Genomic DNA, 14,629 nt, shown 5'->3' on the forward strand with positions numbered 1-14,629 from the left:
AAAGAGGGGGAAAAAAAGAATTGTACCATAGTCTGTTTCAAAATTTTCAGTACATCTGTGATATCTCCACTGTCTCCACAATTACAAATCATAACCCTTATGTAACTTGTCATCTATATGAATCTTGTCTGTACACGTGTGTTAAGGGCTATCTTCTAGATAATTTTTGCTGTTGTAAGAGTCCTTTCAGTCAAGCCTGACTCTTCATGATTCCATTTGAGATATTCTTGGCAAAGATACTGTACTCCAGTTTGCCACTTCCTTTTTCAGCTCATTTTGGGGAAAGAGGCAAACAGGATTAAACTTACCCAAAGTCACAGAATTAGTGTATGAGCTTTGGATGGATGCTGATGTAGCAAGTGGGCTATCCAATATTCACAAATCTTTGATGTTTTCTTTAGGTTTTTGTTAATTTGGTTTCATTTTTAGTAAAATTGTTAAGATGTATGTGATTCATTTCCTTCAGGACTTAGTAGACATTGAACAAGAATTTCATATTTAGAATAATGTTTTAAGAAAAATTACCAAAACTATTTTGAATTGTAAGTACAAACCTATCAGTAACGATTATTAACAATTTCATGTTAGTCTAATACCGAAGCATAATCTGCCTTGTGCCTTCTGAAGGCTCTACCCTTGCCAATTTAGGATATAATTTAGGACTCTGAAAATGAGGGAAAAATCACAATATAGTAATATTCCAAAGCATTGGTTACTACTATTCCTGGAACAAGTGGTAAGTGTGCTTTTAAGGCACTACATGTTCTAGATTAAATAAAGGGACCACCTTTCTGTGATCAATATCTTACTCTTCCTCAAATGAGAAGGGTGAGTCATAGTTTGGATACAAAAGAGAAGGATATCAATTGCTTCAAGGAAAAACAGAGGAAACTGCTTTTTGACAAATCATTAGGCAATCCACTTCTGGAAGTCAATATGTATGACAGTATTTTCAGCCAGAAAAGAGATACACTTTGGTTTAAATTTCAGTTACTTAGTGTTTAATCTTTTCCCCTAAAATTTAATCCATCTTCCAATAGAGAATTCTAGATTTTAAGGGAAGAGAAATATAATTTTTTATTGTTTTCAATTTTATTAAGAAGGGGGTTTTTAAATATGCTTCTACCTTGTACCTAATGGTTTTGTTAATATTTATATGGTTAATATATATATATATATATATATGGTATGATCTGTGTAATTCTTGGCCATCTCTTGCTTTCCTTTGCTACTATAATAATTACTAAAGAAGTAGAAGAAAATAGAGGGGAAAAAGCCTTACTCAGCATTTTAGGCACAAACATGTCATAAACAATTTTATTAATTAAATTGTATTTCAGGAGAGAGAATATGCTTCTTCCATGTCTTCTAAGGATACTTCTTTCTACTTGGTCAAAGATGAAGCTGAAATAATTCTGTTAACTGAAGTGATCAAAGATATCTTCCTTCTTTTTAATCTGATCATAAATCTACCCGATCATAGCCCTAACTCCAAACCCATTCTCTTCAAGAAAAGTTCCTTCTTGAAATAGTAATGCTAATGTTTCCTCCCTCCCTTCTTTCCCTTTCTCCTTTTCTACTTCCTTGCTTCTTTCCTCCTTTTCTTCTTCCCGTCCTTCCTTCCTTTCCTCCCTACTATTATTTTGTAATTTATAGCTTAAATAAGCAACAAGATGTTCTGTATGTATGTGTGCATGTGTGCGTGCATGTGCATGCACACACATGTATTCATGCCATTGGACAACTTATCACTGCCTTCTAAACCCCAAATGAATGATGGGGAGGAGTCTTTAAGTAAGCTTCATGGTACTAAGGACCATTTTGTATGAATTTTTCTTTGTTTTTTAAGTTGCCGTGGCTAAAGAATTCTTCAGCTAATAATAATAACCATCTACTGGTCATAATTCTCTTCATACTTATTCTTTTTAATAACAACAGATGAGTAGTATTTTTTTGAAGGAAAACATTTTAACTTTATATTTTTTGTCTGTGTTTGAACATAGATGTTCATTTGGAATTGGAAGAGCGTCTAGCAAAGTTTATGAAGACTGAGGAAGCTATTATTTACTCATATGGATTTGCCACAATTGCCAGTGCTATTCCAGCTTATTCCAAAAGAGGGGATATTGTATTTGTGTAAGTAGGCTTCCAAAATTTCTATGCACAAAATTAAGTTTCTTGGAGTGTCATTATAAAACAACTTTCTTTTGATACAGATGGTTTCTTCATTTAAAAAAGAAACATTTCATTCAAGTGTTATTTAATTTTGAAAAAAAACTGATATGAAAGTGCATTAGCAATATGTTTAAAAAGTAATGTTCAGTTTTCTGCTATCACCAGCTTCATTTTTTGATATATCAATATATATATTATATATATAATTTATGTGTTTATGTGTATGTATATGTAGATACATATATACATAGAGAGAGAAAGAAAGCTCTTTATAAGATCCATATACAAATAAGACTTAAACCTTTAGTTTATCATTTAAAATGTTTCCTGTGATCCTCAGTTTTGTATACAAGTAAAATTATAGATGTGCTTACATTTGTTTTTTATGGAACTTTGAAAAGAGTAAAATGAAAAGGAAACATTTAATTCTAAATAATTTTAATATGCAAAATCTAAAATTTGGTGTAGGTTTTTTTTTTAGAATTGTTAAATAAGAACAACAGTAATTCTATGAACTAAGCAAACCTATACTGGCAAATAAAAGACAACTTACAATACTGATTTGTCACAAAATCATTCATTATTACTCTATGAACACTTTGCTAATTGTGTTAGATGAAGCTGAATATTTTCTTTGAACTTTTTTGCTGGCAATTTTTTTCATTTTTTTACTCAATTGTTAAGTTCATCTCTAAATCACTACATCTTTGTCAGTTAGTATTAGTATCCTAAATTACTGCATCTTGAAGTATCTACTATTGTTAAGCACTACACTTAAGTACTAAGTATACAAAAAAAGTCAAAATTCAGTTTCTGCTTTCAAGGTACTAGCAGTCTAATGGGGGAGAGAGTATGAAAACAACTTTATGCAAGCAGAATGTATATACAGAATAAATTGAAAATAATCAACAACAGAGGCACTAGCATGGAGAAAAACTCATAGTTGATTGTCATATAATCTTGCTGTCACTGTGTACAGTATTGTCCATTACTGTGTCTAATGTTTTGCTTATGTTACTCAGCATCACTTCATGTAAATCTTTCCAGGCTTTTCTGAAATCAACTTACTTATCATTTCTTACAGAACAGTGGTATTCCATTACGTTCATATACTATAACTTATTCTATTATTCCCCAATTGATGGGCATCCACTCAATTTCCAGTTCCTTGCTACTACACAAAGTATTGCTACAAACATTTTTGCCTATGTGGGTCCTTTCCCCTTTTTTATGATCTCTTTGAGATATAGACTTAGTAGTAAGATTACTAATGGCTTTTAGACTTTTGGACATGGTTCCAAATTGCTCTCAAGAATGGCTGGATAAGTTTATGACTCCATCAATAATGCATTTGCATTCCACTTTTCCCACATCCCCTCCAATATTCACCAGTATCTTTTCCTGTCATGTTTGCCAATCTGGTAGCTGTGAGGTGGTACCTCAGGGTTGTTTTAATTTGCATTTCTCTAATCAGTAGTAATTTAGGGCATTTTTTTCGTGATTAGAAATGACTTTAATTTTTTCATCTGAAAATTATCTGTTCATATGTTTTGACCACTTACCAATTGGGGAATGACTGGTAGGTGTTCTTATAAATTTGAGTTTTTTACAAATGAGGCCTTTATCAGAAACACTGGTTATAAAGTTTTTCCCAAACTTTGTTTCCCTTCTAATCTTTGGCTGCTTTGGTTTTATTTGTGCAATTTTTTTTTTAATGTATTCAAAGTTATCCACTGTGCATTTTATAATATTTTCTAGTTCTTCTTTGGCCATAAATTCTTACCTTCTATAAACACTTGACAAGTAAACAATCCCTTGCTCTCTTAATTTGCTTATGGTCTAAATCATGTCTAAATCATGAACCCATTACTAATATATATATGGCATGAAATATAAATTTTTGTCAAATAGTGAATTCTTATCCTAGAAGGTGGAGTTTTGGGGTTTATCAAACTTTAGATTACTATAGTCAGTGACTATTGTGTCTTGTGTACTTAACCTATTCCATTGATCCACCACTTGATTTCTTAAGCAGTACTAAATGATTTTGATTATTGCCGCTTTATAATATAGTTTTAGGTATTATGTGGCCAGGCCACTTTCGTTTGCAGTTTTTTCATTAATTCCCTTGAAATACTTGATCTTTTGTTCTTCTAAATGAGTTTTATTATTTTTTTTCTAGTTGTATAAAATAAGTTTTATTGGCATAGCACTGAATAAGTAAATTAATTTAGATTGAGTTTTCATTTTTATTATGTTAGCTCAGTCTACCCATGAGTAATTGATATTTTTCTAGTTTAGATTTGATTTTATTTGTATGAAAAGTGATTTGTACTTGTGTTCATATAATTCTTGGCTTTGCCTTGGCAAGTAGACTTCCAAATAATTTCATATTGTATTCAGTTATTTTTAAATGAAATTTCTCTTTCTATCTCTTGCTGCTGGACTTTGTTGGTAACATATAGAAATGTGGAAGATTTATGTGGGTTTATTTTATCTCTTGAAACTTTGCTAAAGTTGTTAATTGTTTCTAGTGTTTTTTTTTAATTGATTCTCTAGGATTCTCTAAGTATACCATCATATCATCTGCAGAGTGGTAATTTTGTTTCTTCATTACTTACTCTAATTCTTTCAGTTTCTTTTTCTTCTCTTATTGCTAAAGCTAACATTTCTAACACAATATTGATTAGTAATGGTGATAGTGGGCAACCTTGTTTCATCCCTGATCTTATTGGAAATACTTCTAGTTCAAACTTATTAATTGTAATGCTTGCTGATAGTTATAGATAGATGCTAGTTATCATTTTAAGAAAAACTCCATTTATTCTTAGTGTTTTGAATAAGAGTAGGTGTTGTATTTGTCAGATGCTTTTTCTGCATTTATTGAGATAATCATATGATTTTTGTTAATTTAATTATTGATATAGTCAATTATGTTAATAGTTTTTCTGATATTGAACCAGCCTTGCATTTCTGGTATAAATCCTACTTGGTCATAGTGTATTATCCTGATGATAAATTGCTGTAATCTATTTACTAATATTTTTTTCAGACTTTTACATTAATATTCATTGGGGAAACTAGTCTATGATTTTATTTCTCTATTTTGGCTCTTCCTGGTTTAGGTATCAGCATCATATCTGTGTCATAAAGGAATTAGGCAGGATTCCTTCTTCCCCTATTTTTCCAAATAGTTTTTATAGTATTGGAATTACATTTTTTAAATGTTTGGTAGAACTTATTTGTAAATCCATCCAGATTTTTTGTTAGAGATTTCATTGATGACCTGTTCAATTCTTTTTCTAAAATGAACTTAATTATTTTATTTCCTCTTCTATTAATATGAGCAGTTTATATTTCTGTAAATATTCATCCATTTCAATTAAGATTGTCAGGAGCAAAATAGCTCATAATTATTATTTTAATTTTCTCCTCATTGGTCATAAATTCACTCATTTCATTTTTTAATATAGATTATTTATTTTTCTACTTTCCTTTTTCTAATCAAATTAACCAAAGGTTTATCTTTTTTTTTCTATGAAACCAATTATTAATTTTATTTATTTAATAGTTTTCTTATTTTCAATTTTATTAACCTTTCCTTTGAATTCAGAATTCCTAATTTGGTATTTAAATTTTTAATGTGTTCTTTTTTGACTTTTTTCATTGCACACCGAATTTGTTGGTCTTCTGTTTCTTTATTCATATAAAGATATATGAATTTCCTCTAAGAACCACTTTGGCTGCATCATATAAGTATCGATATATTGTCTCAGTATTATCATTCTCTTGGAAGAAATTATTATTTCTGTGATTTGTTTGACCCACCAAATTAAATTATTTGGTTTCCAATTAACTTTTTGTCAGTTTTTCCTTGGCACTTTATTACACATAATTTTCAATGCTTCATGATCTTAAAATAATATTTATGACTTCCTTCATTTAATTTTGAAGTTTTTATGCCCTAATATACGGTCAGTTTTTGGGTGGGTGCCATCTACTGATGAAACAAAGGTATATTCCTTTCTATCCTTATTTCTAGTCCCTTTCCAGAATCTATGATATCTATCTTTTTAATATTCTATTCACCTTCTTAATTTCTTTCTCGTTTATTTTGTGGTAAGAGTTTATCTAGTTTTGAAAGATGGAAATGAAGATCTCTCATTAGTATAGTTTTGCTGTCTATTTCTTCCTGCAACTTAACTTCTCTAACAATTTGGATACCATACCACTTGGCACATATATGTTTACTGTTGATATTACTTCATTATCTATGGTAGTTTCTTTCTTTATCTAATTTTAATTAAATCTGTTTTTGCTTTCACTGTTATCTGAAATCACAATTGCTACCATTGCTTTTTCTTTTCTTTTTTTTTTTTTTTAAACTTCATCTGAAGCACAGTATATTCTGCTGTAGCCTTTTACCTTTATTCTGCATGTCTCTCTCTGCTTCAGATGTATTTCTTATTAAAAACATACTGTAGGATTCTGGCTTTTAATCTGTGCTGTTATCTACTCTTTTATAGAAGAGTTTATCCTGTTTACATTCATAATTATTATTACTAGCTTCACCCTTTCCCTCCTCACTGTGTTTTGCATCTGACCCCCTCCCTCAATCTGCCCTCCCTTTTATCAGTCTCCTTTCTTCCCTTTTCTTTCTCCTTTCCCTTCCTACTTCTTTGTAGGATAAGATAAATTTCTATACCCAATTAAGAGTATTATTCCCTCTTAATAATAATTAAGTAATAATAATTTAAATTATTCCCTCTTTGAGCCAAATTTTATGACTCTTTTCTCTCCCCTCTTTCCCTGTCTTTAGTAGGTCTTTTCTGTCTCTTCTTATGATTTATACCATTTTACCTCCCCTTTCCTTTTCTCCCAGTAATTTTTTTTTTATATCATCACATCAAAGTCAACTTATACCCACACCCTCTGTCTTTTAAAAGATACTATTCAAGAGTTGCAAGTATCATCTTCTCATGTAGGGATATAAACTGTTTAACCTTTAAATAACTTTTTTCCCCTTCCTATTTACCTTTTTTCTACTTTTATTGAGTGTTGTATTTGAAATTCAGATTTTCTGTTCAGCTCTTGACTTTTCAGCAAAAATGATTGAAAACCCCCTATTTTGTTGAATGTCCATTTTTTTTCCCCTGAAAGAGAATGCTCAATATATGATTATTGGTTGTATTCCAAGCCCCTTTGCTTTCTGGAATGCCAAGACCTCAAATCCTTTAATGTGGAATCTGCTAGGTCCTGGGGGGAATCCTGACTGTGGCTCCTCAATATTTGAATTATTTCTTTTATATAATATTTTTTCCTTGATTTGGTAATTCTTGAATTTAGCTACAATGTTCCTTGGAGTTTTCATTTTGGGGTCTCTTTCAGAAAGTGATTAGTGGATTCTTTCATGATTATTTTGCTCTCTGGTTTTAGGATATCAGGTAAGTTTTCCTTGATTTCTTGAAAGGTATTGTCTAAGTGTTTGGTTACTTTTCCTTTTCTTTTTCTTTTTTTGACATTATTAGGCAACCCAGTAATTTTTAATTCTATTTTTCTGTTGGTTTTTCCTGATTCTGTTGTTCTAGTGATACATTTTACATTTTCTTCTATTTCTTCATTTTAAAAAAAATTTTGTTTAACTGATTCTTAATTTGAGTTATTCACTTCCATTTTTCCAATTCTAATTTTTAATGAATTATTTTCTTAGGTAAATTTTCCATTTGACCAGTTCTACTTCTAAAAGAGTTATATTAAAGAATAATGAATTATTTTCCCATTTTGTCAAGTTTATTTTTAAAGAAGTTTTCAGTATATTTTTACCCATTTTGACAAATCTGTTTTTTAAGTAGTTATTTTCTTCAGTCAGTTTTTGTGTTTCATTTTCCAAACGGGTGACTTTTTTTTTTTTTTCATAGTTCTCCCTTTGTTTTTAAAAATCCCTTTTCACCTCTTCCAAGTGAACATTTTGAGTTTGAGACCAATTCATGTTCCTTCTTTAGGTTTGTGTAAGCATTTTGCCATTATTGTTTTCTTCTGGGTTAGTGTTCTGATCTTTCCTGTCTCCACAGCATGGTCAGGGCTTTTCTTGCTTTTTAATTCATTTTTAAAAGTTGAACTTCGCTTCTCAGCCACAGAAGAGATTGTTCAGAGTTTCTTTTGCTGAGATACAGAAGCCTCTTACTAGCTTTCTGCACTGGGACTAGAATAACTTCTACTTTTCCCACTGTGCCTTTTCTTACATGTGCCATGGTTCAGAAGTTCACAATTTGCTTTTTGCACTTGGTTTGAAGGCTCTTGCTAGATTTTTCTCATTGTTATCTGTACTGAATCACATTCCCCTTTTGCCCAAGTAACACTGATCTTTCCTGAAGTCTTTCCAAAATATCTTAAGCTGGAAAATTGTTTCACTTTGACTTTTTTTCTCTCTCCAGAATCCATTTAGGGATTTGATTTAGTTTTGTTTTCAAGTTAAAGTGGGGAGAGCTCAGTCAACTTCCTGACTTCTCTCTGCCATCTTGGCTTCTCTGGGAAAAGCTTCTTATACAAGACGAGATTTTAAATGAGACTTAAAGGAAACTAGGAAAGCCAGGAGGCAAAGATGAAGCTGGAGAGCATTCCAGGCATTTGACTTATCGTTGGAATCTTTATAAACTGTTAAGTCATTAGAGTTGATAGAGACAATATTTATCTAATTTAGCATGGTTCAGTATCCTTGATCTAATCTTACAAGGAGATGTTTTGGGCCAGAACCTGAAACAAGATACTAAGTAGAACTAATTGATACAATGCTTGTATTCACACCTTTACTCATTGGAGTTCACATGTTTGGGAGATTTCAGGGTTTAGTGTGAGATATCCAAATTCACACCTCCCTTGAAGCTCTTAGGGCCAGAGAGCACTATGGGAGAAAACCCATAATCCCATTCTTTCAGAAGAGTCATATATAAGCCCAGTCAAGAGAGTTCAGCGGAATTAGATTGGAGAGGAGCACTCTGGTACAGACACAGAGCACTCTGGGAGACTGAGAGCCAGAAGCCCTCTCTCGGAGGCAAGACAGATTCAACTTGGAGCTGAATTGGAGGCTGAAGAAAGCAGAGGCAGAAGCAAAGGACAAAGCTGCAAGAGCTCTTAGGACCAAGCAGAGAGATAGGCCTCAACTAACCAGGCTATTTTGGAAGGAGAAAATAAACGTTTGCATTTTTACCAGCTGGCTGCATTTTGGGTGATTATTACTCTTAACTGAAACTAAGGCTGCCTCCAGAAAACCTCCGAGAAACCTGCTTTCTCCCAGAGAGAACCATCATATTAGATTTATTTTAAAAGAAGAAAATCACTGCAGATTATGTACAATAAAAATGTATAGAATCTTAGAGTGTTTTGTGTGAGGAACAAGGAAGCCAATTTTAACTGGATCATAAAATTTGTGGAATGAAGGAAGAAATGAGGTATAAAACAGACAAAATTTAGGAGAAGGCTAGGCTTTGAACATCAGAGGATTTTGTAATTGGCAATGCTAGTGATAGTGACCCTCTTGAGATCATTGAATGGAATACAGTTAGGAAGTGAAATGGTCAGACCTCTATTTGAAAAAAATCATTTTGACAGGAAAATGTAGTAGAGTGGAGATTTGAGGGATTGGAGGTAAGGGTATTGACAAGAAATTCATTGCAATAGTCCAGACGTGGGATGATAAGATCTGTGTCAGGGTGATCAGAGAATGGGGACATATATGAGACATAGAATGAAGAGAAAATGCATGACCCTTGTAAATAGATTGAATATGGGGAGGTAAGCAAGAGAAAGTAGTCATGGATGACATCTGTCTTGTGTGAATTGTGATACCTTCAACAGTAGTAGGGAAGTTTAGAAGAGTGAAGAGTTTTGGAGGAAAGATAATGAATACAGTTTTAGAACATGCTTAATTTAACTAACATTTTTACAAGTCAGGCCCTCTTAGGCTTATGGCATTAATTTAGAGTGCTATAAAGAGAGTAGGTGATATGCATATACAAGGAACCCTTTTTTATTGTAATCACTGTTGAAGAAAAATATTAGTTTTGTAATCTAAGTGTTCGTTTTGTTGCTGTAATTATTTTGCATGGTACATTAAATATTTGAGTTTATTCTTCTCTCTAAGGATAGGCTAGTTTTTCGCAAGATATTATAAATTTTAGAAAATAATTAAACTACTCATACTCTCATATAAAAGAAATCTTTTGCCTCAATCATTCTTTAAAATTTATTAAGCACGTATTACATGCTAGGCACTGTGTAAATATTGGGAATACAAAGAAAAGCAAAAGACAGCCCTGTACTCAAGAAGTTTACAATCTAATGGAGGGGAGAACATTTAATACGTATATACAGCACAAGCTATATTAATAGATAGAAGGGATTTCAATTATAGAGGGATTGGAGAAGGCTTCCTATAGAATGTAGAATGTTACTTGAGATAGAAAGGAAGCAAAGTATTTGGAGCAGAGGAAGGAGAACGTTCCAGGCTTGGAAGGCAGCCAGAGAAAATGCCCAGAGCTAAATGGTGGAATTCTTATTTATTGAACAGTTAGGATAGAAGAGTACATATCATGAGTAAGGTCCAAGAGTAAATTAATAATAGTAATGATAGCTAGTATTTATGTAGTACCTACTACAACCCTATGAGATAGGTACTATTAGTTTCCCCACTTTACAATCAAGGAACCGAAGCAAACCGAAGTTTAGTTGTTTATCCAGAATCACACAGGTAGGTATCTGATAAATGTATGAGGCTAGATTTGAACTCGTCTTCCTAGTTCCAGGCCCAGTACTCTGTAGGGGGTTAGTTCATAAAGGGTTTTGAATGCCAAAAAGAAGGTTTTTTATTTGATCCTGGAGGCAATGGAATTTATTGATATCATTGGACTCCCTGCTTTAGGAAAAATTACTTTAATGGATGGATAAAAGATAAATTGAAAAAGAAAAATTGAAGAAGGCAAATCCACCTATAGGCAATTGCAGTAATCTTTGTGTGGGATGAAAAGTGGTGGCAAAATAAGAAAGAAGGGGATATATTTGAGAGCTGTTACAAAGGTGAAATCAATACCTCTTTACAACAGATTGTATTTGGGGAGTTGTGGGGGTGAGGTGACATATAGTAAAGAATACAGTATGACTCCTAGGTTGTGAGCCTGAGGGAGTGAAAAGATGATGTTACCCTCTATAAAAATGGGAAAGGTAGGAAGAGGAAGAGGGTTCAGGGAAAAGAGAATGGGTTCTCTTTTGGAAATAATGAATTTAAAATACCTACAGATATCCATTCTAAGATGTCTGAAAGGTAGTTGGAGATGCAAGATTTTAGGTCAGTAAAAAGATTGAGGCAGTATCGATAAATCTGAACATTATCAGCATATAAATGGTAATAAAATCTGTAAGAACTGATTAGGTACTTTTTTTTTTGCCACTGAAAAGGTTTAAAATATAGTGTTATTATTATCATGTATTGTTATTAAATGTATTGTTAACTGTAATGCTATTTCATGAATTTCTTCATGGCTTATACTAAAAATCTCTTTCCTCCATAGACCTATATGAAATAGAAATTGATCAGATATGTATTTTAATACTTAATATTTGTTTTTAAGAATTGTAGATTCATGCTGTTTTTATAATTCACATTGCATTACTGCTGCCATGATGGTTATTTTTTCTGGGTTTTTAAAAATTTTTATTTCTTCCCATTCATTTCCTAAGAAATCCATATTTTTTCTTTTTTTAGAATTGTTTAAAAGACCTCAGAAATCTTTAGTGAATGACACTCTACCATTGCAGTGACACTCTCTCTAGATAAGAGAATAAAGCTGAGGCCTAAGAATTTACTTTAAAAGAATGGAGACAGGGGTGTCTTGCAAGCTTAGACTGGGAAATGAGATCATGAAAGGAGTGAATGAATAAAAATATAATTGCCCAGTATTTGTAAAATACAATGATAAACCCTAGGTTTATAAATGCAAAAATGAGATAGTCCTTGCTTTCCAACAGCTTACATTCTATAACCTCCTCTTCCCCCCCTCCCCCCCTTCAATTGGGGTTAAGTGACTTGCCCAGGGTCACACAGCTAGGAAGTGGTAATTGTCTGAGGCTAGATTTGAACTCAGGTCCTCCTGACTTCAGGCCTGGTGCTCTATCCACTGCACCACCTAGCTGTCCAACAGCTTACATTCTAATAGGAATGGACAGTACACATTGCGAAGTCATGAGCCACAAAGGGTATTTTGATTAGAAAGTCATAGGAAGAGTCAGTAGACTAACAGAACAGAAAATTGAGGCTCCTTTTCCAAAAGTAGTATTAGTATTGATTCCAAAGAGGAAAGAGGGAAGGTTTAAAAATGGCTGAGTTGAAATATCTTGTCCAAGAGAGTTCAGAACTAATTGGCTTAACTTCTTCCATACATAATCTATAGAAGTCCTATTTAGAAAGTACAGTAGTCTTAACTACTGTAGAAAATGGTTAGGTTGAAGAAGCATGATCCTAGATTATTTGGAATTGAGTGATTTAGCTTTTTAGAGAGCATGATTTCTGGATGTTTGGTTTAGAGAGATAGTGTATCATCAATAGTGTCAGGAAAGAAAAAGATGCAAAGAACAATAGCCGTTGGGAACTCTCAAGGGAAAGCTAAAACAGAATTTGAGTATTCACTGTGGCACCTGGAAAAGAACAAGTTCCATTGGGGATCACATAATAATGTGGGGATGGGGGGGAGGGTGGGATGCGTGCACAGAGAAGAATTTTGGAAACTAAAGCATTATATAAATTTTTGCATATGTGATATGTGATAGATCATTATGTGAACAAGAGAGTTGCCATTTTCCATCATAATCTCTCTGCTCCTGAAGGAGTGTTCCCAAACTGTCGTTTCTTATAATAATCTCCCTGGTGATTTCATCCATTTCTATAAGTGATTTCAGTTATCTCTTCAGTGAAACTAACTTGTGTGCAAAAGAAATAGGCATCATTATTGAGAGTAATAAGTTATGTGTTGTCTTCAGAGTTAATACAAGGTTTCACTTAGTTACTAAGCAATGAAAGAGTAGACAATAAAAAAAGAAACTGAGGAAAAAGAATTTTGCTATAAATCAAGAGCTATGTCATGTCACCAGAAAGATATAACTTCTCAGGTCCCTTCTTACTCTTCAAAAAAGAAGAATTAATTGTGTGTCTGACATAGAGCTGTTATAATTGTCTATCAAGGCCAAGATATCAAGCTTAACAAGTAACAGAGAGTGCTAATCCCAATTCCATCAATCAGTATCCCCATTCCCCTTCTTCCCTATTAGTCCCCAAATTCTGGTGTGATACATAGTAGAACCCATTGGCTAAATTCTGACAGTCATTCAGCAATTTTTCTGCTGTTCATTCTTTGACAGCTCCTACCCCCAACTCACCATTTTGTAGAAATATTTTACATTCCTACCTCCAACCCAACATTTTGTAGAAACAAAAAACAGGTCTCAATTGCTCATTAGCTTACTGAGGAAGTAAAGACAAGAGAAAGCAAAATCCTATGTGTGATGAACTACAAGTCAGTGAGAACTAAGAACAAGGAGGCAGTGTTTATACTGGGTTTGAAGGAAATGATACTGGTATTCATCTGAGAATTCTGTTCCCCTCTCCACAAAAGTCACTTGCCACAGGGACTAACATTTGTGAAAAATTAATTTTCCATTGTGGAAACAGGTTGAGACATTGAATTTCAAGATACCAAGATCTAAGGGTAAACTAGCTATGAAAGGAAGAAAAGTAAGAAAGTAAGTAAGTAAGGAATTTAGGGAAATAAAACTAAAAACCAGCAAAGATTTCTGGAAGAAACACACTCAGTTAAAAATTTAGAACACTGACAGATAAATAAATAGGGAAGATACTAAAATTAAAGAGAAGGCAGCTACCAAAATTTATAAACAACTGCAAAACAAAGGAAATTGAACTAGTATTTGATGAAACAGAAAACTGCTTCTCTAGAAAGCATAATTCAAAAGAATAATCTCAATTTTGAAGTTAATAGGGAACAAATGGCTGGATTTATGCATAACACACACATATACACAAATAGCAGGATAGGAAAGGCTTTTATTTTTGTAAATTTGACTCATTTCTCTATATATTTGAGAGATGAGGGCCTCACCAAAGAAACTTGTTATGTATTTCCCAACATCCTCTTTCCCCCTTCTTCTTTCTCCTTGTCTACTCTCAAAACTGTTTTGCTTCTGATTGCCACCTCCCCTAAAACCTGCCTTCTTTTCTATCAGTGTCCTCATTCTCTTAGCTCTTTCCCCTCCTACTTCTCTGTAGGATAAATAAGATAGATTTCTATACCCAACTGAATATGTATGATACTCTTTATTTGAACCAGTTCCAGTGAGAGTAAGATTCATGAGCTTCTATTGTAAAAGCTGTTTAGAGTCTCTTATGTGAGAA

The 14,629-nt window shown here is 32.9% G+C and overlaps 1 protein-coding gene across 1 annotated transcript in view; it reads left to right on the top strand.

The window, feature by feature from the left end:
• Positions 1–14,629, top strand: part of SPTLC1 (serine palmitoyltransferase long chain base subunit 1) — a 114,901-nt gene that overhangs the window by 37,147 nt on the left and 63,125 nt on the right. Inside the window, exon 6 of the mRNA XM_051962391.1 lies at positions 2,004–2,136. Within this exon, the coding sequence (XP_051818351.1) occupies positions 2,004–2,136 (133 nt within the window). The remainder of the gene's footprint in view (positions 1–2,003; positions 2,137–14,629) is intronic.

Source organism: Antechinus flavipes, chromosome 1 (genome assembly GCF_016432865.1).
Source record: "Antechinus flavipes isolate AdamAnt ecotype Samford, QLD, Australia chromosome 1, AdamAnt_v2, whole genome shotgun sequence".
Taxonomy (NCBI): Eukaryota; Metazoa; Chordata; class Mammalia; order Dasyuromorphia; family Dasyuridae; genus Antechinus; species Antechinus flavipes.